This window comes from Cyprinus carpio, chromosome B19 (genome assembly GCF_018340385.1).
Source record: "Cyprinus carpio isolate SPL01 chromosome B19, ASM1834038v1, whole genome shotgun sequence".
Taxonomy (NCBI): domain Eukaryota; kingdom Metazoa; phylum Chordata; class Actinopteri; order Cypriniformes; family Cyprinidae; genus Cyprinus; species Cyprinus carpio.
Genome location: NC_056615.1, coordinates 12,809,631 through 12,836,145, shown reverse-complemented (window position 1 = coordinate 12,836,145; position 26,515 = coordinate 12,809,631). Strand labels below are relative to the sequence as shown.

General features: G+C 35.2%; 1 protein-coding gene across 1 annotated transcript in view; it reads right to left on the bottom strand.

Moving 5' to 3' along the window:
• Window positions 1–3,795: 3,795 nt before the first annotated feature.
• Window positions 3,796–26,515, bottom strand: part of thsd7aa (thrombospondin, type I, domain containing 7Aa) — a 67,186-nt gene continuing 44,466 nt past the window's right edge. Inside the window, exons 14-28 of the mRNA XM_042745485.1 lie at window positions 24,404–24,583; window positions 23,033–23,171; window positions 22,774–22,927; window positions 21,087–21,228; window positions 20,032–20,147; window positions 19,751–19,946; window positions 17,846–17,919; window positions 15,959–16,066; window positions 14,975–15,149; window positions 12,391–12,564; window positions 11,832–11,913; window positions 7,630–7,732; window positions 5,241–5,454; window positions 4,635–4,722; window positions 3,796–4,038 (exon numbers count right to left, since the gene is read on the bottom strand). Coding sequence (XP_042601419.1) covers window positions 3,903–4,038; window positions 4,635–4,722; window positions 5,241–5,454; window positions 7,630–7,732; window positions 11,832–11,913; window positions 12,391–12,564; window positions 14,975–15,149; window positions 15,959–16,066; window positions 17,846–17,919; window positions 19,751–19,946; window positions 20,032–20,147; window positions 21,087–21,228; window positions 22,774–22,927; window positions 23,033–23,171; window positions 24,404–24,583 — 2,081 coding nt within the window. The 3' untranslated portion in view covers window positions 3,796–3,902. The remainder of the gene's footprint in view (window positions 4,039–4,634; window positions 4,723–5,240; window positions 5,455–7,629; window positions 7,733–11,831; window positions 11,914–12,390; window positions 12,565–14,974; window positions 15,150–15,958; window positions 16,067–17,845; window positions 17,920–19,750; window positions 19,947–20,031; window positions 20,148–21,086; window positions 21,229–22,773; window positions 22,928–23,032; window positions 23,172–24,403; window positions 24,584–26,515) is intronic.

The window sequence follows — 26,515 nt, the reverse complement described above, 5'->3', positions numbered from 1 at the left end:
CAAACAGAACTGGTTCGCACAGACACAGTAGGATCGGTGAATCAAACATCATACTGTTAAAATCGCTCGAATTATGAAAACTGAGCCCTTGGAATCAGAGACGAAAGACTGAAACACATGGAAAAAATTCACCGACCTGGATCTCTAAGGTGAGAAGAACCATTGAATCATACACGAGTCAATCAGGCAAAGAAAGCAAACACATGGCTGATTGCAACTGTACATACAACGGGGGGTTTGGGGAGTCCACAAAAAACTTTTCAACGGCCCCTTTATCACAAACAGGAGGTAACCAGTAAACAAGTATGTATAAACAAACACCAGTGAGTTCCATCAGAAGAAAAAGGGCTACTTTTGTTCTCTCTCGCTCTTTTTTTTTTTTGTAAGAAATGTGTCTAGCACAAGACTGTACATCATCTTGCTTTGCGAGAGGCAGTTTTCTATGGCAATGCTATAAGTAAAATGTTCATGCTGCACTAATATAGTGCAAAATGGAGCCTGAATAAAGAAAGGAGGAAAGGCAGGCCAGAGTTTCTATAGGGGGCGCTAGTGAGCCCATTCGATCCGCAGTCTTTTATCCTTCTGACATCACAATATTGAGCGTTTCGGGGCTGAAAATGTTATTGTGTATTTAGTTTGTCTGAACATGCGACCTCCCATCAGCCACAGATAATGTACATATTGCAGGAGCTGACAAGAAGTGCGACTAAACAGGAGACGGGTATACTTTGTGCTTTCTCAGCAAAAAACTTTTCTATTTAAAAAGTTTTGCAATTTTAATAGGGTAATACTGAAGTATATGTTTCTGTGTTATGTTGATGTGTCAGTGAGCTGAAGGCAGACTTCCTGAAGAAGAGTTTATGAAGGCTCTTGTGAAATAAAGTCGAAAAACTTGAACGTAAAAAAAGGAGGGTTGGATGTATTATATAAGGAGGGGTAGAGTCTTTATATGAGGTTAGATTGGGTTTTTATATGAGGTCAGTCGGTGAGTTTGTGCGAGTCTCCTTGTTTGAGGCTCGTACAGATGGCCGACTGTGAAAGGAGGCGAGTGTCTGTAGTATGAAGCAGACGTGGTTAGGCTACATGTCAGCGTCGCCATCGTAAGCCAGCGTCAGAGGCTTGAGTCTGTTGTTCATCTGTCTTCTCTGGGGCTTCTTTGGCTTTTTGCTGTGGAAAAAAATAATAGCTATTATTACAAAGCAACAAAATTTTACTTTAACAGATGCAAAAAGATAGCAAGCTTGTTCACCTGCACATATCAACTAGATCTGTAATATTTGAAAAGATCTGACCTTCTATTACTGTACATCTAATATTGTATAAATCTGTTACCTTTATATCTATTGCATCTGTTAATTCATATGTTTTTATCATTTTGCTATATTGAAATACCTCACATTTGTGTTTTTCCAAGGCATTTTGTGTTGTTAGATGTCCATGCATTGCTGCTGGTTGCCATGCATTAGCAAAGGCTTTTTTTTTTTATTATGCAATAGATGAATCTAATGTAGCTTATACCAATATAATATTACATACATCATCACTGTATTTTTAGTATCATTGAGATATTATTGAAGTGATTTTAAATGAGCTTTAATATTTTCTTTTTAAAGTTTTAGTAATTTTCTGGTGCTTGTCATTTAGATTATTTTTAATCTGTTAGTTTTAGTTTTTTATGCAAATATGTATAAATAAATGTTTATTTAAATTTTAGTTTTAGTTATTTTAGTACATCAAGTTTAATCAAATTAAAATGATGCATGTTTCACCGGTAATAAAATAAGTTTTATTTAATTTTATTTAAGTTTCAAGTAATGGAAATGTTTATTGAAATATTTTAAGTAACGGAAATGTTTATTTAATAACCCTGTATAATAACCCATTTGTCATTTAAGTGTGCAGTGTATTATTTTGCGACTTTTAAATCAATATTTAACTATGGATTTTTCCGATAAGGCATGAAGACAAATGCTAAAAACGGTTAGAAAGTGATTATTAATTATTATGATTAGTAATCAGCTGCCATGCTAACTTTTACAGGAAGCATAGCTTTAGCAGTGGAGGGAACAGGGAAGTAACCAGCAGCACTTTCCAGCCCAACCAAACTTACCTTAGTGAGTACTACGACACAAAGATAGGGACACATCCTCTATACCTCAGTGTCAATCTACCCTCAAAAGTCAACTATTATCAGAATAACTTTTAAATATAAGGTGAACTTCAAGGAATATATCAGTATTTGCATCAAAGAGAAAATTATGAGTGTTCATTGATGATGATGGTTATGTTAGACCTGACCAAAAGGGGGCAGTGTGGGACCAGAAACGGGTTACAGTATTTGTCTAACGTACATTCAAACATTTCTTTGAATATATTAGTCTATTTGTATAGATACACTGCAAAAATCCTATTCTTAATGTATTTTCTAAACAATAACAATCTTTATTTTCCAGTTACAACAGTGCATTATGATGTGATTTAACAGAATAAATTAAATAGATACTGTATATGATGAAAATTTAAATATGTCACAGAATGCTGAATTTTATTTTCTGTATTATTTCATTTTAAGGTGTATTTCATTTCATATTTCATGAGGCTTTTCATTTTAATGCACATTTAAAATTTTACAAAATTTTTATTTATTCTCACATTTCATTGTAATTTTTTTTTGTTTTTTTTTGGAACATTCTAAGACATATGTGACCCAGGACCACAAAACCAATTTTTTGACACGTCATTTGTACATCATCTGAAAGCTGAATAAATAAGCTTTCCACTGATGTATGGTTTGTTAGGATAGGACAATATTTAGGACAATATTTGGCCAAGATAAAACTTTTTGAATATCTGAAATCTGATGGTGCAAACAAATTAAAATATTGAGAAAATCACCTTTAAAGTTGTCCAAAATGAAGTTCTTAGCAGTGCATATTACTAATCAAAAATGAAGTTTAGATATATTTACAGCAGAACATTTACAAAATATCTTCATGGAACATGATCTTTACTTAATATCCTAATGATTTTTGGCATGAAAGAAAAATGTATAATTTTGACCCATGCAATGTATTTTTGACCATTGCTACAAATATACCCATGCTTATGACTGATTTTGTGGTCCAGGGTCACATATTTAATAATATCATTACATATTTAATGTAGTCTGTTAAAATGCTCCATGATGCATTAGAGGTTTTACAGTGAATGTGTCTTGAATAGAAGTGTATTTTGTCTACACTGAAGAACTTTTTTTTTTCCATTTGTTTTCAGTATAAAGTTTTAAGATAACAACAATCACTGTTTCTCAGATAAATGTATATTGCTTTATTTACTCTTTAATGAAGTATAAATAAATAAAAAAGACTAATTAAACATTTGTTAAAGGAATAGTTCACCCCAAAAAGGGATTTTTTTTTTTTTAATTAGTTATCTTTTACTCACCCTCATGTTGTTCCAAACCTGTATAGGTTTCTTTCTTATATTGAACATAAAAGAAGATATTTTGAAGAATGCTGGTAATCAAACAGTTGTTGGTCCCCACTGACTTCCATAGTAGGGAAAGAAATACTATGAAAGTCAATGGGGACCATCAGCGCTTTGATTACCAGCAGTCTTCAAAATATCTTCTTTTATGTTCAATATAAGAAAGAAACCCATACAGGTTTGGAACAACATAAGGGTGAGTAAATGATACAATTACATTTTTTGGGTGAACTAACCCTTTAAGAAGTTCTTTTTTTAGCAGTGTATATAAAGCTAGACTACTAAACTCCAGTAGATCTACCTGCTCACCTCCACCAAACAGCTCCATGTGATTGGTCAGAAAGGCACATGTGACAGTGAGAAGGCACAGGTGATGGACATGATTGGACATGAGGGAAGGGGCTGAGCAGAGAGCTCTAGTTGAACTGAGTCTCAATGCGCTGACAGTCAGGGCAGGTATATATCAGCTCTTGGTCGTTGGGTCCGACCCAAACCACAGAGGTAATGGAAGGGTCCGGGCTCGGAGGAGAGCGCCGGGCCAGGATACAAAAACTGATAGATATGAAGGGTTTGGGGATACAAATGAGAAGTGAGATAAATGAAAAAAGAAAGAAAAAAAATCTTAATCTTTTTTTTTGTCTTGTCTTATAGGAAAAATGTGTAAAAATCGTTAAAATAAATATCATTTACTTTTAGATAATGTATTTTAAATATATATATATATATATATATATATATATATATATATATATATATATATATATATTTTTTTTTTTTTTTTTTTTTTTTCTTGTGCAGATATTAAATCAAACTATATTTATGGAGGTTTAATCTAAAAAAATTGTTTAAATAAAAACAAAATAAGAATTTATTTAATGAATAATAATAATATAAAATATAATCCCTGAAACTTGTTACTTCAAGTAAGGTTTTAATATTAAAGTTTTATTTTATCTTCGAAATTTTTTCAATATTTTTTAGTGTAAAACAAGACAAAAGTATTGATTAGGAAAATGAAGTGAAGCAGTCAAGTTGAAAGCAACTTACATGGGTTAACATAAATAAATCATAAAAAAGATGAATAGAATAAAGGAGATTTATGGAATGAACAAAATATCTAGTTTGCGATTATAAAAAAATGTTCTTACCAGGCTAAGTAAGTCATAGAGACAATGAACACTAGCAGTACAAAAGCTCCAGCTGCCACACCATACACCCAGGTCTTCAGTGTGCCATCTGTGCAGACACACACACACACATCAACACAAGTACACAGCTGTACCTCAGCTGTTCAGAACCAAGATAACACGCAAAACACGGCCACTCTGTTCTACCTGATGGGAACACCCTTCCTGTTCGGACCTTCATATATAACTGTGGCCTCAGAAAGTATCTGCTTGAACAAAATTTCTATTGTTTTATCATTTCAATCTTAAAAAAAAAGAAAGAAAAAAAAATCAAATGTGTATAAAATGTTGTGATATTATACTTATGAAATACAAATAAACCTATTCACTTTTAATTCAGACATTTGTGTCTAAATACTTTTCATGCCCACTGTATGTTTTTAACATTTATGTAGCAAAACAAAAAGTCTTGTTATACACAAAAAGGGTTAAAAAGATGGTTAGCAGTAGTTAGTGTGAAAATATTAGTCTTGGTTTTTTAAATGATAATTTATAAATGCTTGTGAACATGTTTCTAAGCCGGTCGTCTGCAACCATCTGAAGAGTTATATTAAGTCATAAACTCACCGGGTCCGAAGGGCTGGAGGAACCAGGTGCGTCCGGAGCGGCCTGGCAGGTTGGCGGTGGGCTGAGTGGGGTTGAGGGCTCTGATCGTCTTCACGTCAGCCTTACTGTCTCCTGCGGTGGGGATCTCAAGCACCGGTATGACCGTGCACTGGTCCAATACTCCATCAGAAGTCATCACCTCAGTGTAACCCTCATCGCAGCCGCATACTCCAGCCTGCAGGGGGAGACAGTGCACCAGTTACACACATGAATCAGGTATGGTTTATGACAGACAAGCAGCATACACAATTAAACAATGGAAATTAATGAATGTATTATACATGTATGTAGCTACAGCTTTGCCATCACAGGAATACATTACATTTAAAATATATATTCAAATAGAAAAGTGTTATTTTAAATAGTAATATTTCAAAATATTGCTGTTTTTACTGCATTTTTTATATAAAAAGGCAGCATTGGTGAGCAAAAGAGACTCCCCATACACATTCCCCCCCAAAATTAAAATTTTTATCTTTTATACAATTTTTGTAAATCCACTTTTGAACAGTAGTCTACTTTAAATCAATGAAAAATACATTTTAAAAATTATGTTTTTAGTAAAGTTATTCAGTTATTCATTTAAACAGGGATTCATAATACATCCGTGACTATATCAATATATACATGTTTATTTGATATTAGAGGCACAATATCAGAACTTATTTTTTATTCAGGACTAATTTTTATTAAATTGTTGTCTATTTGTCTATCAATTGTATGTTAAAATGTTCAACATGTAATTTCACTGGAAGCATGAGGTCATTTCTCAGCCAGAATACACTGCAAAACAAGTTGATGCTGTCAGTTTAAAGTGTGGCTAGGTGAAATAAAACAGAAGCAGAAAATCACTCAAACCAGTTGTTAAAAACACAGACAGCTTTCTACTTGTGGCATTCCCTCAGCCTCTAAACAGCTGCTAATTGAATTCACTTTCTGCCTCCTGTGACCATCGCTAGGCTTTCTCTCTACCAGTGTCACAGTGTTCTTTCTTTCTGCTAACAGCTCTGTTAGATGCTAAAAATATTTCTGCAGCATCTAGCTGTGATTTCAAAGATACTCTTCATGTTAGTCGTGCTATTTTAGTGCTTTCTTTGTTCTGGAAAACATCAAGATCATGTGAATCCTTAAGGCTACGAGTGCATGTTTGAGCGTGGGTGTTGATGAGATACATCCCAGCATGTGTTCTTCCACTGACGAGACATTAGGGTTTCCACGAGCATCATCGTTCTGCAGACCTGAGTGCTTGTGTGCAAATATAGGTGGAGAAACCCCCAGGTTCCTGCCGTCTGCAGGGGGTCTCTTATTCCCACTGCAATCTTGGGAGGATAATCGGCCCACATGCAAACACAACCTTTGTCAGATCTGTGTGATCACGTGGAAACCAGAATGCACTGGGGCATTTGCATATATAAAGACGTGCACAGAAGAAAAGGTCTGGATGTAGCAGAAGATACTGTCGGTTTCTTCCCACGTTAGAGGGATTCACTACACAGTGAGAGACCTGATTCAGACACGCTCACAATCTTCATTTGCATATAACATTCAGTTCATATGCAATGGGGGAAATTGCACACTGGAGGACAAATCTGGTGGCTCACAATGAATGTTTACATTTCATGTAGGATTATCTTCGAACGAACAAGAGACATATATAGAGGGGAGAGTGTGACTAAACTGTTTCCAGGCAATTTTAAATATTTTTTGACGTGATCATATACAGTAAGCCAGAAGTATTCAACATTTTTTCTTGTATGGCATACTACAAAAACTGCCACATCTTACCACATTCAAACTGTACGCCTATATACACATTAATCATTTATTTAAAATATTTTACAAATCAAAGGCACATGCAAGCATAAACACATTCAAACAAACCAACCACTCCAAAACAGTGCTGCCATCCAGAATAATATAAAGCTCTCAACTGATAGTGACTTATCTTCCCTAAGGTGTTTTATTTGGCCTGTACTGATCTCTACAGCACTAGCAGTGTTTCTGCTTTTAATATCCTCTGACATTGGTCACGGTGCTTGATAAATTCCATGCACTGTTATTTTTATCATGAAAAAGTCTGAACAGTAAAGTGGATTTAATAGTTTCCATCTAAGCTTATTAAGATGGTATCTGTTGATAAGCGTGTATCAAATGTTGCTATTATAGCTGGTGTATCTTGGTTCTCATGTTATAGCATTTCCCATTATACATTCCAGGACTATCTCCCTCTCCTCTGGAGGAAGTCTAATCCTGCTGTATTGAATATCCATGCAACCCTGTTTACAGTCTGCCTGCATCCCAGCATCCCACCTCAGCAGGCGTCCACACATTAACATGCACACATACTAACCTCAGTGCAGTAGGAGCGAAGTTTGTCGCAGGCTGGGTCACATGACCTGTCAGATACCGGCTCGCTTGTCAATGGGCATCCTCCTGCAGGCAAGGAGTTCAAAGTTTTATATAAACATTGTTTAATGACATTGTCACACTCACACACACAAACACATGCCCAGTTTTCAGCTACGGCATTGTCCTGGAGGCAGGAGGCATCAAAGACTCTGCATTCTGTTGCTCACCTACATTCATGCTCTCTTCTTCTCTCTTTGGTAATGCTAAACAGTGCCAGACATGCTTTACTCCAATTTAATTAAAAAATGGAAAAATGGACAGAAAACCTCCCTAGTATTTGGAAATAATATTTATTTATATATTATATATATATATATATATATATATATATATATATATATATATATATATATATATATATTTAATATATATATATATATAATATTTTTTTTTTTTTTTTTATGCCATGGACTCCTCAAATATGATGACCCCTTCCTAGAATATGTTAGCCAATTGACAGTGTGAAAAATAAAATAAATGTGTATGTATATGTAAAATATCCAGAAAAAAAAGTTAATATTAAGATATTATCTATTAAACAACATGCATTTTTTTCTACCCACCATTAGTGCTGTTAGATGTGGAAATCTATATTTTAATCATTTTTTTATGTCATAAGTGTGACTTTTTATCTAATAATTTTTTTAGCATGTCATAATTATGGCTTTTTATCTTATAAGTTTGACTTCTTTTGTCAATTTTGACAAACTCATAATTATGACAAAAAAAAATCAAAATTATGAAATGCTGTCATAATTATGACTTAGTATCTCAAATCTTTATTGCATAATTATGATTTTATGTCAGAACTATGAATTACCAAAGTATTGGGCTTTTTATTTATTTTTTTCTTATGCAGTGGAAATGGGCTTTCATAATTAGATGTACAATTTAAGAATATAATAAATATTTAATACAGGTCCTTCTCAAAAAATTAGCATATTGTGAAAAAGTTCATTATTTTCCATAATGTAATGATAAAAATTAAACTTTCATATATTTTAGATTCATTGCACACCAACTGAAAATATTTCAGGTCTTTATTGTTTTTATACGGATGATTTTGGCATACAGCTCATGAAAACCCAAAATTCCTATCTCAAAAAATTAGCATATCATGAAAAGGTTCTCTAAACGAGCTATTAACCTAATCATCTGAATCAACTAATTAACTCTAAACACCTGCAAAAGATTCCTGAGGCTTTTAAAAACTCCCAGCCTGTTCATTTACTCAAAACCGCAATCAAGGGTAAGACTGCTGACCTGACTGCTGTCCAGAAGGCCATCATTGACACCCTTAAGCGAGAGGGTAAGACACAGAAAGAAATTTCTGAACGAATAGGCTGTTTCCAGAGTGCTGTATCAAGGCACCTCAGTGGGAAGTCTGTGGGAAGGAAAAAGTGTGGCAAAAAACGCTGCACAACGAGAAGAGGTGACCGGACCCTGAGGAAGATTGTGGAGAAGGGACCGATTCCAGACCTCGGGGGACCTGCGGAAGCAGTGGACTGAGTCTGGAGTAGAAACATCCAGAGCCACCGTGCACAGGCGTGTGCTTTTGAACCAGAAACAGCGGCAGAAGCGCCTGACCTGGGCTACAGAGAAGCAGCACTGGACTGTTGCTCAGTGGTCCAAAGTACTTTTTTCGGATGAAAGCAAATTTTGCATGTCATTCGGAAATCAAGGTGCCAGAGTCTGGAGGAAGACTGGGGAGAAGGAAATGCCAAAATGCCTGAAGTCCAGTGTCAAGTACCCACAGTCAGTGATGGTCTGGGGTGCCATGTCAGCTGCTGGTGTTGGTCCACTGTGTTTTGTCAAGGGCAGGGTCAATGCAGCTAGCTATCAGGAGATTTTGGAGCACTTCATGCTTCCATCTGCTGAAAAGTTTATGGAGATGAAGATTTCGTTTTTCAGCACGACCTGGCACCTGCTCACAGTGCCAAAACCACTGGTAAATGGTTTACTGACCATGGTATTACTGTGCTCAATTGGCCTGCCAACTCTCCTGACCTGAACCCCATAGAGAATCTGTGGGATATTGTGAAGAGAAAGTTGAGAGACGCAAGACCCAACACTCTGGATGAGCTTAAGGCCGCTATCGAAAGCATCCTGGGCCTCCATAACACCTCAGCAGTGCCACAGGCTGATTGCCTCCATGCCACGCCGCATTGAAGCAGTCATTTCTGCAAAAGGATTCCCGACCAAGTATTGAGTGCACAACTGAACATAATTATTTGAAGGTTGACTTTTTTTGTATTAAAAACACTTTTCTTTTATTGGTTGGATGAAATATGCTAATTTTTTGAGATAGGAATTTTGGGGTTTCATGAGCTGTATGCCAAAATCATCAGTATTAAAACAATAAAAGACCTAAAATATTTCAGTTGGTGTGCAATGAATCTAAAATATATGAAAGTTTAATTTTTTATCATTACATTATGGAAAATAATGAACTTTTTCACAATATGCTAATTTTTTGAGAAGGACCTGTATATCTGTATTCACGATTTGATCCGATCTGATCTTACATTTTCTGAACTCTTTTCCCCTTCCTTGTGGACCCTAGGGGCCCCTGGACCCTGTTGCAAGGTATTCTGAGTGTTTTCTAGGGCATTACTAGGATGGTTGCTAAGGTGTTCTGAGGGGTTACTATTACTAGGGCATTTGTACATAATTTCTAGACCATTCTCAGTCTGTAAGATATACTGTTCCCTAGATATTCAGGCTTGGGTTACTCCATCAACGCAAGTCCATGGGATTTTTGCCTGTTTTATCATCAGCGTATATGGTATTTAGCCATTTTTTTTTTCAGTGTCGAGTATGTTTAAGATGTTAGTTTTCTTTGGTTGAGTTTGTGTATTATTTTATAATAATTTCGGTCTGTTTGAATCTTCTTGTTCTATAAAAGCAGTGAAATGGGCAGCCGGCGGCCAGTGCAGGGGTGTTATTTTCTCTAAGCTGGGATGAATCAATACATCCAATCAACAATGAGAGCAGTGAAATAGAACTGCTTCCTAATGCCGGTACCACCATTGACTGCTGCTGCCAGATACCATGACAATTGTTAAGGCCACAACCAGTACTATATGTTTATTGTGTGTATAGTGTAGATGATTAATGTGTTTTATTTGTGAAATTGGAAATGTGTTTTCTCTTTGTGTGTTTTGATGTAAAAATTCATCATTAGCAATAAGATAAAGCTATTGTCGTGTTAAAAGATCTCTTCTTTATAGCTGCACTATAAACTGTAAGCATCTGCAGAAACATGTTTACCAGTTAGCAGCTTGTATGAATATTCATACTTCTGCACACCTTAATATAACTCATGAATATGCATAAACAGGGACCTGGTTGCTGTAGAGGTTTTGATTAAAGCCTTAGAAGTTCTGCTGCCCTGTGCTGTCAGTCACAAGTGACCAGACTCATGTGTGCCATCTGGAACGAGGTCAGTTTGGACAGCTCGACATAGAGGACAAATAAACATTTGAAAAGCATAGGGATTGATTCCAAGTCGCATTAATATGGAGTGGGAATATTTATGAGATATCATTTTGTATTGTTTTTATGATGTTCTTCAGTAGAGTGTGAGGGGGATACTTCTGTTTCCATGCATTTCCACGCCTGAACCAAAACAAGGAGAGATGTAGAAGTACAAACAGACACATTAACATAGGAGGACAGCTGGATTAATGGTGAATGGGATTAAATGTGGGTGTCACATTGTCATGGATTAAAAGCTTTTTCCCATAAAGTATATACACATGTATAAGAGGAGACAGTGAACACTTCAGCTTTCCTGACAGGAAATGACAGCATAGGACGTCAGCTTTATCTCAAACCACAGTCTGTCATCAAACACTCTCTGAGGAGAGAATATTGACGCTTCTGTCACAGTGATGGTTTCATATTTTTCTCTGAATATCGAAAACAGATACAGTGTGGCTTATCTCTACTTCTACAATTTGTGCACCTGGGGATGCACTATTATTTTCTGCCCTCCTATATAGAGTATAAATTATGTTAAAAAATAGAATCTAAATATTCATTTATAAAACTTCTTATGTATTAACTCAAAATACTTTTTTTTCTATTTTATTTGATTTCTTTTAATATCATTTCATTTCAAACACTGTTTTTATTTTTTATTTTTTATATCGCTGGCACCAGACATGTCGAGATGAGCCTTTCCATGGACCGGTCATCCATTTGTACTCAAAACACTTGCCCTCTAAAACCGGTCATCCATTTGTACTCAAAACACTTGCCCTCTTAAAACAAAACAATATTAACAGTGAGACGTTGAGGAAAAAATATATATATATATATATAATATATAATATATATATATATATATATATATGTATATATATATATATATATATATATATATATATATATATATATATATATATTATAAAATAATGAATTAGTAAAGCTATAATTTTTAAAACCTTAAAACATTATGTAGGATTAAAAAGTATCTACAATGAAAAATTAAATTGTAGAAACAATTTTCACTAATTTTCACAAATTATTACAAAGAATTGGTAAGTAATACTTAAAATTAAACTTTAAATTTTGAAGATGAAATAGCATTTTAGTACTTAAGCATATTCCAGTAATGTTTGCTTTATTTACAATTTCTTAAACTCATTTTTACAGTAAAACTGTATTGTCTTCCCTAAATGCATTGATTTTGACTCACCTGTGCATGGCCTGGGTTCCCATTCCTGTTCTGGGCACTGAAGAAGGTTCTCAGGTTCCTGGGCTAGAACAGCACGAGAACGCACCTGCACTGAACCGAATCCCAGATCGTCCCCGCTGATACAGCTCAGCTGACACGGGCTCCACACTGTCCATTCTGTCAGGTAACACTCACCTGACGAATACATAATCACCTCTGTTAGAAAATTCATGGGTGATTGATATTGGCGTTTTCAAAGGTAGTTTGAAAATGTTATTTATTTATTTATTTACTTACTTTTGTCACTCTGCTAATTGCAAAATTTAAATGTAAAGTTTTTTTTAGTTTTTTTTTTACTTTTTTAAAATTCTAATTATAGATGTAAAATACCTTACAGCTATAAACATGAATTTTGCTGAAAAATGATATAAAATGGTGCTGAGAGTTCTACAGTGTTACTGGTAGCTAAAGGCATAATTAAATTCACTAAAATGTTTAATAAACAAATAAACTTTGCAAATGACAAAGTTTCAATTCTGCAGAAGTCCGTAGAGATTTATGAGGAGCTCCAGGCACATATTCTGTGTGGGCCTAGTGATTCATTAATATCATTTAATCTAAAACCCTAAAGAATTAAAAAGTTTTTGCATTTTCAACCTACAGGGTCTAACAATAACAAATTCCACTTGCAGACTTTCTTTTTCTTTCTCAAGGATATTAATACTTTTCGTGTGTGTGTGTGTGTGTGTGTGTGTGTGTGTGTGTGTGTGTGTGTGTGATCTCAGGGTGTTTTTCAACAGAAGTAGGTCAGTCTGTCCTGTTGTAATAGCAGTCCTGATTTGTGAATATTTCCCAGAGTATTAATTATTCATAGAGTTGTCATTCCATAAAGCCCTAATCCTATGATCATGATTATCAGAGCACATGCGCAGCAGAACACCAGAGGCAGATGTGACACCTGAGTTCACAGAGTACACTCGAGTGTGTGTGTGAATAGTTAATGAAGTTACACAACACTGGGATGAATATTCAAATGCACAAAGGGTGCATCATCTTCATTTAAGAAACATTTGTGTGTGAAAAAAAAACAACAAAAAACGGGAAGAGAGAGGGAGCACAGCAGTAGGTCACAGCTGGAGGTTTATAGAACGGGGTGAGATGGGATGTGTGCCAGGGAGCTACCCTTCAAGAATGAAGAATGAATGATGGGGTCAAAGGTCACAGCAAGTGAAGAACTGTGCAACTTTTTTAAAAAAAAGCAAAAAAGCAAAAATCACAACTACACTGTGGGCAAAGCATCATGTAACTCACACTACCACAATACAAATCTGCACTGACATGCACTGGTGTGTTGTTACTGTCACTGTCCCCTTAAAAAACCTCAATCATGATCCTTTCCTGCTACCACAAAGGACTTGTCAAAATGTTGTCTTACTATCTGTCACTCGCTGAAATAAAAAGCTTTCAAAAGCCTGTCTGAAAGAAATAATAAGTTTTTGTTTGCATTTATTTAATGTATTTTTGTTTATATTAATTTACTGTAAGCCATGAAGTTTTATTCTCTAGCTTATATGAGGTAATACAGCAAGGTATATGAGGGTGTTGAATTATAGCTGTGTGATATCTCAGTGAATATTTCCCACAGTGTCTCTTAAACGCTCCCTTGGAAATGTGCCAAAGTAGGTCTGACCAATTTAAAAGTGAGCTGCTAGACCGAGGAATACAAGATTGTGAATTTTCTCTAAAGCAGGGGTCACCAAACTTGATCCTGAGCTTGAGTTTAGCTCTGACTTGTCTCAACACACCTCCCTGGAAGTTTCAAGTATACCTAGTAAGACACTGATTAGCTGCTTCAGGTGTGTTTCATTAGGGTTGGAGCTAAACTCTGCAGGACACCGGCCCTCCAGGACCGGGCCTGGTGACCCCTGCTATAAAGTATAAAGGCCAATTTATAATGCTTGATTTTTATTTTTATTTTATTTTTTGAAGGAAGGAGACAGCATGATATGTTTTTGCTAAACTACATAATTGGCTTTTATACTGTCATTACAATAAACAAAATGTAGATATTTAAGAAGTTTGTTATATTCACCAAGGCTACATTAATTTGCTCAAAAATACAATTGAACTGTTTTCTGTTTTAATATATTTAAATATATAATTTATCCCTGTGATGGCAAAGCTGAATTTTCATCATTACTCACGTCTTCAGTGTCACATGATCCTTCAGAAATCATTCTAATATACCGATTTGCCGCTCAAGAAACATTCCTTATTATTATCAATACTGAAAACTATTGTGCTGTTTAATATGATATTCTTTGAAAAATATGAAGTTCAAAAGAACAGCAATTATTTGAAACAGAAATCTTTTGTAACATTATAAATCTCTTTAATGTTACTTCTGATCAATTTTAAAATAAATTAAAAATAAAATAATAAATAAACTCAAAATGTACTGATCCCAAACTTTTGAATACTAGTGTATATTGTGATTAATGTTTATGGTTATTACAATATCTTTGACAGTTGCTGAACCCAAGGTTTACATCAGTGTAGTGGATTTACAACAGCATGTTGTCACAGTTGTGGCATTAGCTGTTACCTGGACAGGGCACCGTGCAGGACTCCTGCAGGATGATCTGTTTGTCCCCATCCACTGTCTGCTCCAGGTCTCCACACAGTTCCTCATCCACCATACTGCCCGGATCCTTCCCTGAGCCATCAGACACAAAGCAGGACACGTTCCTGAAGCGCAGACCCTCCCCACACCGTGCACCCTGAGGAAACAGGGACTTTTGCCATTAATGACTACAACTGGACATCAATAAATACATTTTTTGTACTCCTAGTGGAGACTGAGGATGAACTCTACACAGCTTCTTTGGAGCTCTAGACCTCGAAAGAGGAAAGCTTCTCATGGTGATACAAAATGAGGCAGGAAGAAATCCCAGCATTGTTTCTCCATCCTCATGTTCCGTTGTTTGAGCTGTCAGCTTATTTTTTTATTTTTTCTTAAAATATTTAAAATATCATGAGGCACAAGTGAAGCATTGCTGCTAGAGACTGCTGAGGGCTGTCAGAAGACACTTTAGAGACAGGCAGCCGAGAACAAAGGCCAGAATGAATATCCTCTCACATTCTGCACTGTGACGGGGGCATGAGGTACGAGGGGGGAAGGAGAAAGAGAGAGACGGGAAGAAAGGAGAGAAGAGAGAGGCTGTGTGTTTTGTCTGTTGTCTTTAATTAAACCCCCTGTTGGGTCCTGAAAACCAGACTGATGACAGGAGGAAGACGACAGCAGAAACGCTGCGGAAAGGCCAAAGCAGGAGAGGATTGGGGAGTATTCTAAATATACCGAAACACTGCTGCAGATTAAATGAAGGGATGGCGTTTACTATAGCAAAGTGTTCTAAGATATTACTTAAAAAAAAAAAAAAAAACAGCATCCATGAAGTACATCTTAAAATATATAATTCAGCTTATTGTCCATTAAGTTACGGTCACATTCAAGAAAATCTGATTTTGCATGCAAAGCTTATTGTCCAAAATGAATCAAGAAATCTGAGTGATTCATCAGCAAACTCACCTCAGATTTGCATGGAGACCAGGCGCTGTATCTCCAGCTGTAGCAGGGTTTAATGGGGAAGGGGCGCTGTATCTCCAGCTGTAGCAGGGTGTCCTTCTCCATGAGCACCTACAAAAACGTTTTTTTTGAAAGTAAAAAAACAGATGTGCTTCATGATGCTGCATTGTAATTGTGTTGAATTTTTTATTGTGTTTAGTTTTTGATGTACCTTTGTGTTCGAAGGTATAGATGTTTTCTATAAGTAATGTTTTATGTTAATTTTATGATTAATTTTATTTTTAAGATGTACAATCCTCCAGAAATGTTTTTCTCATGCTTGCTAAAGATGATGCTTTAACATCAAGCAAAGTGACTCCTTGAATGAAATAAAGGCTTTTACAGTAAGTGAATCATCTCATGTTACACATGATTAAATATTATAAATATAATTTCATTTTGAAATATGATTTTTGATTACACACACATTACATTTTAAAATATTCAGGTAACTTAATCCCCCTCCAATGGAATAGCCAGAAAGCTCACGGTACGTGACAAAAAGTCAGATTTCTGTGTAGTAATGTTCCACCCATCTGTGAATAACTTAATCTGCCAGGCATTTTTCAAGACTAATTCCAGGCCCTGAAACCACTCTGAATATTCATCTCTCCCCCTCTTGATTTTCTTAAATCGATGCTGCAGGGCTGAGGAGAGGGATGGAGAGAAATGGAGTGTAGGCTCTTTCAGGCAGAATGCATCCTGCTGTTTAAGTGGAGGGAAATGGGTTTTTGCTTTTTTAGGGTGGATTGCATCTTGTTGTTTAAGTGTGGCTCAAAGGGATTGTTTGAAATGAAAATTTACACCCTACGTCTTCATAAAACAACAAGCAAAATGACTCCTACAAATGACTACAAAGGCTTTTACTTAAAGGTGATTTATCTATTTTACTTCTAAACTAATATCAGTAAAATCCCTCTCCACTGCTAAACCAAAAAAATAATGACCATAGTCATTTCTTGTAGTAGTGTTACTAATGTGTAGATCTTAAATCTGGGTTTCTCTCAAGTGTAGTGTTAGCTAATGTTAGATCTAAAGTGGGTTTCTCTCTGTGTATGATCCCATGTTCACCTTTCTTTGTGGTTTGTTTTTTTGGTCAATGAGTTTTGTAAGTGTGTTTATTTGTTGTTTTAAAAAAGTATTTTTTGTTTTAATATATTAATAAATTTTTTTACAGTTTAGGGATGTGCTTTTGTGTTTTAATTTATTATTAAGGCTAAGGATTTTCAAAAGTGTTTTATAAACATGCCTTAGAGCAAGCACTTAAATAAAAAAAAAAAAATAAATAAAAAAAAACAACAACATACAACAACAAAAAACCACTCATGTTCTGGTAGCTAATCTTGAGATCTAAAGGGAACAAGTGCACTGACATATTTCAAGATCAATTCAGTTGAAATAGCTTAGACTAGGCTTAAGCCTTGGTATAACCGGGGTATAAAATGTAATTTATACCTGTGATGGCAAAGCTGAATTCTCAGCAGCCTTTAATGGAGTCTTCAGTGTCACATTATCTTTCAGGAATCATTCAAATATGCTGATTTGGTGCTTAAGAAGTAACTATCAGTGCTATTTGAGCAAATTAAGTGTTGGTTAAACTGGATGTCAGGTGGTTTGTGAATACGATGCAGGTTTTGGCACTGAAAAACTACAGCAAAAGTGGTACCAAAAGGTCATCAAGCCTAGCAGAAGTGATTCTGGGTTGTGGTCTGTTACTAACTTCTTTGCAGTTAGTTTTATCATGAAGGCTGGATGTGCACAACCTCGAAGGGTACGGCTAGGCACTTCGTAATGTTAAACATGATCATAGCCCAGTCCTTGGCTGACACGTTGCCCTGAAGCTAGTTGTACCAGATGCAATTCATCTTTGCTGCAGTCTGCCGTGATGGACCATCCCTTTGGAGAATCCTCTGTGAAGCTCCATGCTTTCCAGCAGCCACAAACCAAATCAGCTCCCAGTTCCTTGCATCCTCTTTTTATATGCTGGGTTCAGCTGGGGAAACTATACATACACAAGTGCTTGTGTGCCTTTGTGAGAGTTTTTAGCTGTAGGGATTGCTCATTCTCTCAGTTCTCTCCCTTGCTCTTTCTTTTCATCTCTTCCTGTCTCTACTGGTGGCCAAGGCACCAGGTTTAGGGCAAACAGCATAACCAGTTTGCCACAGGATAGCCAATGCAGGACGTTTAGCTCATGGCTCCACTCACAACTGGGTCTTCATTTGCTTTGCATAACTGTTACATACTGTCACACATGACAATTCAATTTCCCTTTGCTGACAAAAAATAAATCATAAATAATATATAATCATAAATTCATGCCTGATTTCATGATGTTCATGGGTGCTAATTGGGTCAATAACTAACACTAATAATTTCCAACACTAATAATTTTTTTATTAGCAATGTGTATATATAGACTATATAACGAGGACTATAGCTGATATACTAATTTCTGTATTCAAATTGAATATTAAAATTTTAATTTTAATACATTCTGGGAAAACAACAACAACATTTAATGAATACAACGTTTCTCATATTACCAAAAAAAAAAAAAAAAAAAAATGGAACACTTTAGTATAGGGGCCAATTCTCACTAACTAGTTGCATATTAACATGCCTATTATTAACATATTGGCTGTTTATTAATGCTTTTAAAGCACATATTCTTCTACATTAAACTACATCCCTAATCTTACCCAATACCTAAATTTAACAATTACCTTACTAACTATTCATATATTTCTACCGAATCAAAGTCACTTTGTGTGAATAATTATTTATACCAAATAATAGTATTATGTGGTGGTAATGTGCAGAAAAACAAAATACAGGATATGATATCACAGATAAGACTGTATCAAAGTCAGTCTCTTAAAAACAAGGTCAGTTAAAAAAACAAAACAACAAAATAAAATGATATTCATGAATTAATAATTCAAGGTATCTGTACAAAATGTGTTTTACTTTGAAAATATATAATATAAAAACATTTATGAAAATAATCATTGAAATGATTAACGTTTATGTAAAACGTTTATGTAAAATGTTATCACTTTTTATGTTGCTAACACCATGTGACATTTTTAGAGTCAATTTTATTGAAAATGGCTTTTAAAAATGGTAAGAAATCACTATGAATATAAAAAAGTACAATACTGAGAACTTGTTTTTGCCAATTTATGCAAATTATTGGCAATTAAACCCAAAAATATAAATTTCAGTATGAAATTTGATGCTGATTCTGTATCTTTGTGGGAATCCTGCCGCCTGGGGACAGATTAAAGATGCCATGATGAACTAAACCAGCACAGGTTTCATGTAGCAGCAGGGTTTGCTCTAGCAGTCGCTGGTCATTGGCTCTCAAAGACCTTGTGCAGTGGAGTGGTCTCTTAGGCCCCAAGCACACAAACATAATGGGCCCCTAATCAGTCGTCAGAGCAGATGGAATTACACTCAACAACATCATTATCCTCCTCTCAAATGCTGCTTCTGGGCGATAACACAATTGTTCTCACACCATAAATTTTTTGTGGTTTTAGCCCACGCTTTGGTAATTCTAAGACAGCAGAGAGCTCAGTATAATTCCCTAAAACTTGTCATTTGAGGAACCAGTCACATTAACTAACATCAAAGACCAATGTTCTGGAGCACAAGACTCAAAGACCCTCCTGAGGCTTTTGATTTTGTCTGAAACAGACTGACTGACTGCTGAGAGTGTGAATTAACCAAGCCATGCAAATTTAATAATGTCACAAAAACTGTGAATTTTTACAGTGTTCTGGCATATACCCAACTTCAAATCAAGGTCTTCAACATGAAGTGTTGGCTTACCTGCAAGACCACAGGTGTGAGAGCATTCAGACCAGGACGACCAATCAGACAGCTGGCAGTTGACAGGGCACTCGACCACACAGGAAGCATTCATCTGCCATTTTTTCTCGAGACCAAGCTAAAAAAAAAATGAAATCAATTTAGTTAAGTGGATTTACAACAGAAGCATCACTTGTAAACTTGACTTCTGAACAGAAAAGTACCTCCTCGCAAAACTTGAGGTCCACAGACTTGCCATCACTGCGAACACAATCAAGCATGCGTGTTTTGAATCCAACCCCACATACGGCTCGTTCACTCAGCTGACATGTGCTCCAGTCTGGATGGGAAATATTAGTGTATTTAATATAATTATATTTATGGATTGTTATATTCTTCGGACCAGTTATTTAAAATGAACCTTTTTCCTTTTAGCATGTGAAAATTCAAAAAAAACCTTTGATGAAAACCTTGAACTGAAAAACAAACAAACAAACAAACAGACAAACAAACAAACAAACAAACAAAAACAAAACAAAAAAAAACTTAGAAAATTAGAATTGTTGCTTTGGCAACTTCGTTTATTATGTTTACTAAAATTACTAAAACTACTAACTAAAACTGAAACAAAGCTAAATAGAAATGTTGATTTTTGAAAAATAAAAAATAAATAAAAATGACAATTAATAATAATAATAATAATTTTTATTAAAATAAAAAAGAAAATATAAAAATAAAAGTTAATAAATACTAATAGTATATTACTAAAAACATAATACTAAAATAACACTTAATACTAAAATACTATTTCACATTACATTTGTTCCATGTGTGAAATAGTAATAACAAATTATTTTTAGAGGGGAAAATAATCTAAAATGTTTTATTTCTATTTGTACATTTTATTTCTATTATATTCTAATAAAATAATGATATTTTATGGCAGAAGCATTACATTTAAATTTATACAGAGCAACTTGCATTGCATTCAGGATATACTGTGCATTTTTTCATTTTATGCATTCCCTAGGATTCAAGCACCATGCAAAATCTATTGTTTAAGCTCAAGTTGAAATTTGTTGATAATCAGAATTAGCAAAAGTCAAGAGCTTCCAAACTGACCCTTAAACTATTAAAATGAACATGAATGGAAATGAAGTTTGAGAGGCCAGATGACAGATGAATAGCCACATTTTTCAAATCAGATCTCAGTCATTTATTAGTCCTCTCATGTATCTGGCAGCCAGCATGTTCTAGTTAAGATTCAGTCAGTATTTACCTGTAATATTATAGGAGTAATGGAAGCAGTTGGTGTTCAGGGTGCATGTTTCTTTCTTTGTAGTTGAAGGACACTGTTTCTCTTCCCCAGGCTGACGTATAGGGCTGGCGGTCCTCTGCCTTGTACTATTCACATTGCATGGTTCAAAAAAACAAAGCTTTCAATGAATAAACGATGATCAATGAATAACAAAAGAACAATCAAATGGACAAAAGAGAGGACATCTTGAAATATTCAGCATATGTGCAGCAGATTCATTTTGCTTTCACATTTTTCTTGTTATTTCAGACGTTGGCAGCTCTTTCTGAGGGAAATAAATTCCTCTCTGATGTCATGTGTAAGATGTTTTAAGCCTTCCCGCATTTTCACCGCAGGGATACTCTCAGTATCCATGGCAATTAGCTACCCTTGCAGTTTAGTGGCAGTGTGCCTGGAAATCACACTGAGACAGACGTGAGTAACCCTCCCCCTGAGAGGTTCCTCAATAATGCCTATACACACACTTATGCCACAGTAAGCGATTTCATGTGTGAACTCGCAACTCGCTCTGAGCGGCCTACCCCATCCTCGGTTTTCTTATTTTGCTTTGTATTTACTGACTGCTGGTGCACGGCTGACCAAAAATGCTTGATTGGTGTTGAGCAGCTCTGAAGAACATGCAGTGTCTCAAATCCTCCTCTACAAGAGATGAAAAAAATAGGAGGAAGAGGTACCAGCCTGGCTAATCTGCATGCATTTAAACTTATCATATAAAGCAGGGATAGGCAACTCCGGTCCAGGAGGGCCACTGTCCTGCAGAGTTTAGCTCCAACCCTAATTAAACACACCTGAACAAGGCAATCAGTGTTTTAGGGATTACTAGATAGATACAGGCAGGTGAGTTTTTATGAGGGCTGAAGCTAAACTCTGCAGGATAGTGGCCCTCCAGGACTGGAGTTGCCTATCCCTGATATAAAGGCTGGGCTTTCAGGGGACATTTGCACTGAAAAGTGTTGTGTCAGACACACCATGCAGTTATGGTAGAGCTGATTATCCATCACAACACTGTAGGGGTAAATAAGATTGTGTGCTCTACTGAACATTAGATGTGTTTGTTTATTTAAACAAGGAGTCATCTCAATTATCACCAGTAAAGTATGGAGTGCCACAAGGATCTGTCCTAGGTCCTCTGCTATTTTCAATATACATGTTACCCCTTGGTATTATTATTAGAAAATACGGAATTAGTTTCCATTGTTATGCTGATGATACTCAACTATATATCTCAACAAGACCACATGAAACTTCTAAATTATCAAAGCTAACTGAGTGTATTAAAAATGTTAAAGACTGGATGACCAATAATTTTCTCCTACTGAATTCGATAAGACCGAAATATTACTTATTAACAGAAGAGATGATGCAAACCCCTCAGAGGACCTCAGATGATGCCATCCCTAAAACGACATAAACTACCAAATTTTGCTACAAGTTTGATTGCAACATATAATCATTGCTGTTGATAGTGTTCATCGTCTGTTTGATTACATTCAATTCAATTTGACATAGTCACCACTGACAAGCTACTACTAAATATATTGTAGAAACTTAATTTTCTGTAAAGCTGCTTAGCAACGATTTGTATCGTGAAAAGTGCTATACAAATAAACTTGAATTGAATGTGTTCCTGATCAGTGTTTCCTCTCACCAATGGGCATCGACTCCAAGGGCCCCAGTCAGTTAAAACACAGTCCCCAGGACAGGGCAACTTGCTCTCTCTGGCTCCAAGCGGCATCTCCTCTGGATCACAGAGATAGTCTTCTACAGGGTCTGAAGGTCCATCAACAGTGTTCTGCATGCACCTTCATGAAAAGAAACATCTATTAGGATAACCATGCACTTTCTTTTTAAAAAGTTGTGTTAAGTAGTAATAATGTTGCTAATGTTGTTGTTTGAGTCAGTCATACCTGACTTTCCTCGTCTGTACACCATCCCCGCAGTTCTCCTTCAGATCAACATTACTGACCTTCCAGATGCTCCATGGCTCAGCCACCCAGACATACTGACTGCAGTCGCTCAGACATGGTACCACTTCATACACCTGAGAAACACCACAGAGGTTTCAGCTTGGTCACCAATTTTTTGGAGAATAATCATATTTTAAAAGCTTTAGTGGTTTTTCGATAGTTTTATGGTTTAATTGTGTTATTATTTTATTTTTATTTGGTTATCATGAACTAAAAGTCAACTAACAACTAATAATTTATTAATTCACTGTTTTAACAAAAATATTAAGCAACTTTGAGAATAATAATAAATGTTTCACCAAAATCATTTGCACTAAATCTGTATATTACATTGATTTCTGAAGGATCATGTGACACTGAAGACTGGCATAATGATGCTGAAAATTCAGCTTCGCGATCACAGGAATAAATGGCATTTTAAAATATATTTATACATTAAATTAAAAAATAATAAAAAAAAACAGTTATTTGAAATTGTAATAATGTTTCATGATATTACTGTTTTTACTGTATTTTACAGCCTTGGTGAGAATAAGAAACTTCATTCATTTTATTATTATTATTATTTTAATATAGTTAATATTTTACATAATTAATGATCTAAAATTAACTAATTTATGTTACTCTCTTATGTTAATTAAAAGCATCTCAGTGAACAAGAAAATTAATATACAAAAAAAAAAAAAAATAAATAACAATAAAAGTTGCATTCAATGGTAATGGTCATTTCCTTTCCAATTATTTCACCGAAATAATATTTATGAGCCAAGCCAATCAGGTTTATAATGTGTCCTGTCACTTTTAAGATCATTCCTATGTCCTTGGACCTTAAAGGTCATTCATCAGTATATTAATCAAGAACTTAAATTAATAATTGATCAAAAAATGATTAATTAGCATAAAAAAATGATCATTGAAAAATAACATCACATATGCACCATCATCAATCACTGAGATTTTTACCTGAGCCTGTTGCAGTATTCCCGCCATGACAAGAGAGAGAGAGATTTTTAGGTGGGACTGTTGAAGTATTAGTTGTTTGATGAGAGTTATTGGTGATTTAAGGAACATCAGAAGATCGTTTGATGCTGTGTAAATTCACATAATCTTTAATGATCTAAAGCTATGATGCACAAACAACATCCCATGACTATAGTCTATGAACATATTAGTAAACCACATTGCTGTGCATTAAAGAAACATGTTATTCCGTTTAGTCCTTTGATCAAAAATTTACAGCAGCCCAGTAATTAATAATTAAAACAAGACAAGCACATATTCAATAAAAAAATATAACAGGTTCCCTGTATACCTGATTGACATGGTCCAGTTTGGGGCAGGGTCTGCCACCATTATAAGGTTTCTCCCGAAGCCACTTGGACCGTACTTTGACTCCACTGCCACAGGACTTACTGCAACGGGACCAGTTTGACCACTCGCTGAGCTTACAGTCAGATGGACATGGGATGATACACGCTTCCTCTATGTAACCTCAAGAGATAAAAGAGAGAAGAATGAAACTTAGTGTTGCTATTATAGTAAGTCTAACCAACCTGATACAGTTATGATGCTGGTTACTGGAGTCTAATAAATTGTGACAGATGAAACAGCATCGAGTGTCTATGTTAAAGCAGCGTAAAGGTCAAGGTTTTGGCATTTGAACTGATATGGTCTGCTAAAGTTTAATTTTACATCACAACTTGAAAAGGTCATAGTATTTTTCTGGAATGGGAAAACTGCATGATGCAAAGGTTATAGTTTATGTTTGGGATGGTTATTCTAAATTTGGGTTTTTTGTATTTTATGTTAAGTGCTCCATAATACGCTGCTCCTTCAAACCTACAAGCACAGCAATATCAGATTTCAAATGGATGACTGTTTAAAAAATAAAAATTCAAAAGCTGAGCAAACATGATGGAAGGTTGCTGTTGAAAACGTAGATGAGATCCCAAATGATATATATCTGTGTGTGTGTATATATATATATATTAAACAGTTTAATAAACATCACAAAAATTAGCAATCAATGTAATACAAATCTTGAATTGTGCCATGAAATAAAATGGTAATTGCAGTATTTTATCTAACAATTCTGTTTTTATTCCTCACAATTTTTTATTTTATCTGAGAATAAAATTCAGAATTGTATGTTTAGTAAAAGTTAATAATGCAAATTGCTAACTCAGCTTTTCAAGAAAAATTATGAGATGTTAACTCTAAATTGTGTGATATTAACACACAACTGAGAGAAATAAATTCAAAAGAGAAAATTATGTATCGAATTTACAATTCTAAGAAAATCCAAGTTGTGAGATAAACTAATAATAATGATAAAGTAGGAATTGTTAAATAAAAAGTCAAAATTATTTTTATTTTTCAGACATGTCAGACATGGCCCTCCACATTAATTGCTCCAGTGGTGGGAAAAAAATTTTATTCTAGACCATTTGTAATTCTAAATTAAAGAAAATTACATTTTTAAATTCAAATTAAGAAAGAAAATCTAAAAAAACAAAATCTAACTTAAATTAAATGTAAATCTAATTTAAATGAAATTACCTTAACAAAATTATAGTAGCACTAAATAAATAAAGTTAAATTACTAACAAATAAATTATTATTCATATTTTATTAAACACCTTACTATTGTTAAACAGCTCAATCAAAACTCATTCAGTTTTGTCTTACATAGCCTGCTAAAATGGATAACACAAGATAAATCTTATACAGTCATGAATATACACTCCATAATAATAATAATAATAATAATAATAATAATAATAATAATAATAGTAATGAATGAAAAATAAGGATATCTGTATATACTTTTGAACCAAAATCCCTATCACAGAAACTTCTCATAGTTGGATTAAAGACGCTCAACCCCCCTACAGATTGCCTTGGGCAACATGTGCCAGTCTGACAGCCTCACAAAATGGCAACTACGTTTCAAATCATGAGGGGTATGGGGTCTGATTGGAGTGAGGGATGTCTCAGAGGAAGCAGGAAGAGAATGAGAGGAGGCAGAGAGAGAGAGAGAAACACCCTGCCTCCGTCAGCACATCTTCACTCTAGGGATGCAGAGTCTTTGAGCCAGTCGCAGGCCTCCAGCTGAGAGCGTACAATCCATACTAGAGGATTGTGACTCATAAAGAGAGAGGCCTTAACGTCACAGAGCTCCTGCACTGGCCACGGGATTCCACATGCTTTCATCTAACGCTGTAGTTTGCCACACTCTAATCTGGGGCTCAGAGGAACGGATTGCCAACTGCTCGTTTCTGAGCTCCTTGCTGCAGGAGGTGGCGAGAGTTGCAGAGCGGAATTCGATTACGAACACTGTTCTGGAAAGCTTATTTTCTATTAAGACAAGCTCTTTGCGTTCTTTACTTGGGAAGGACTCACTAAAAGGAATGTTTCTGATAG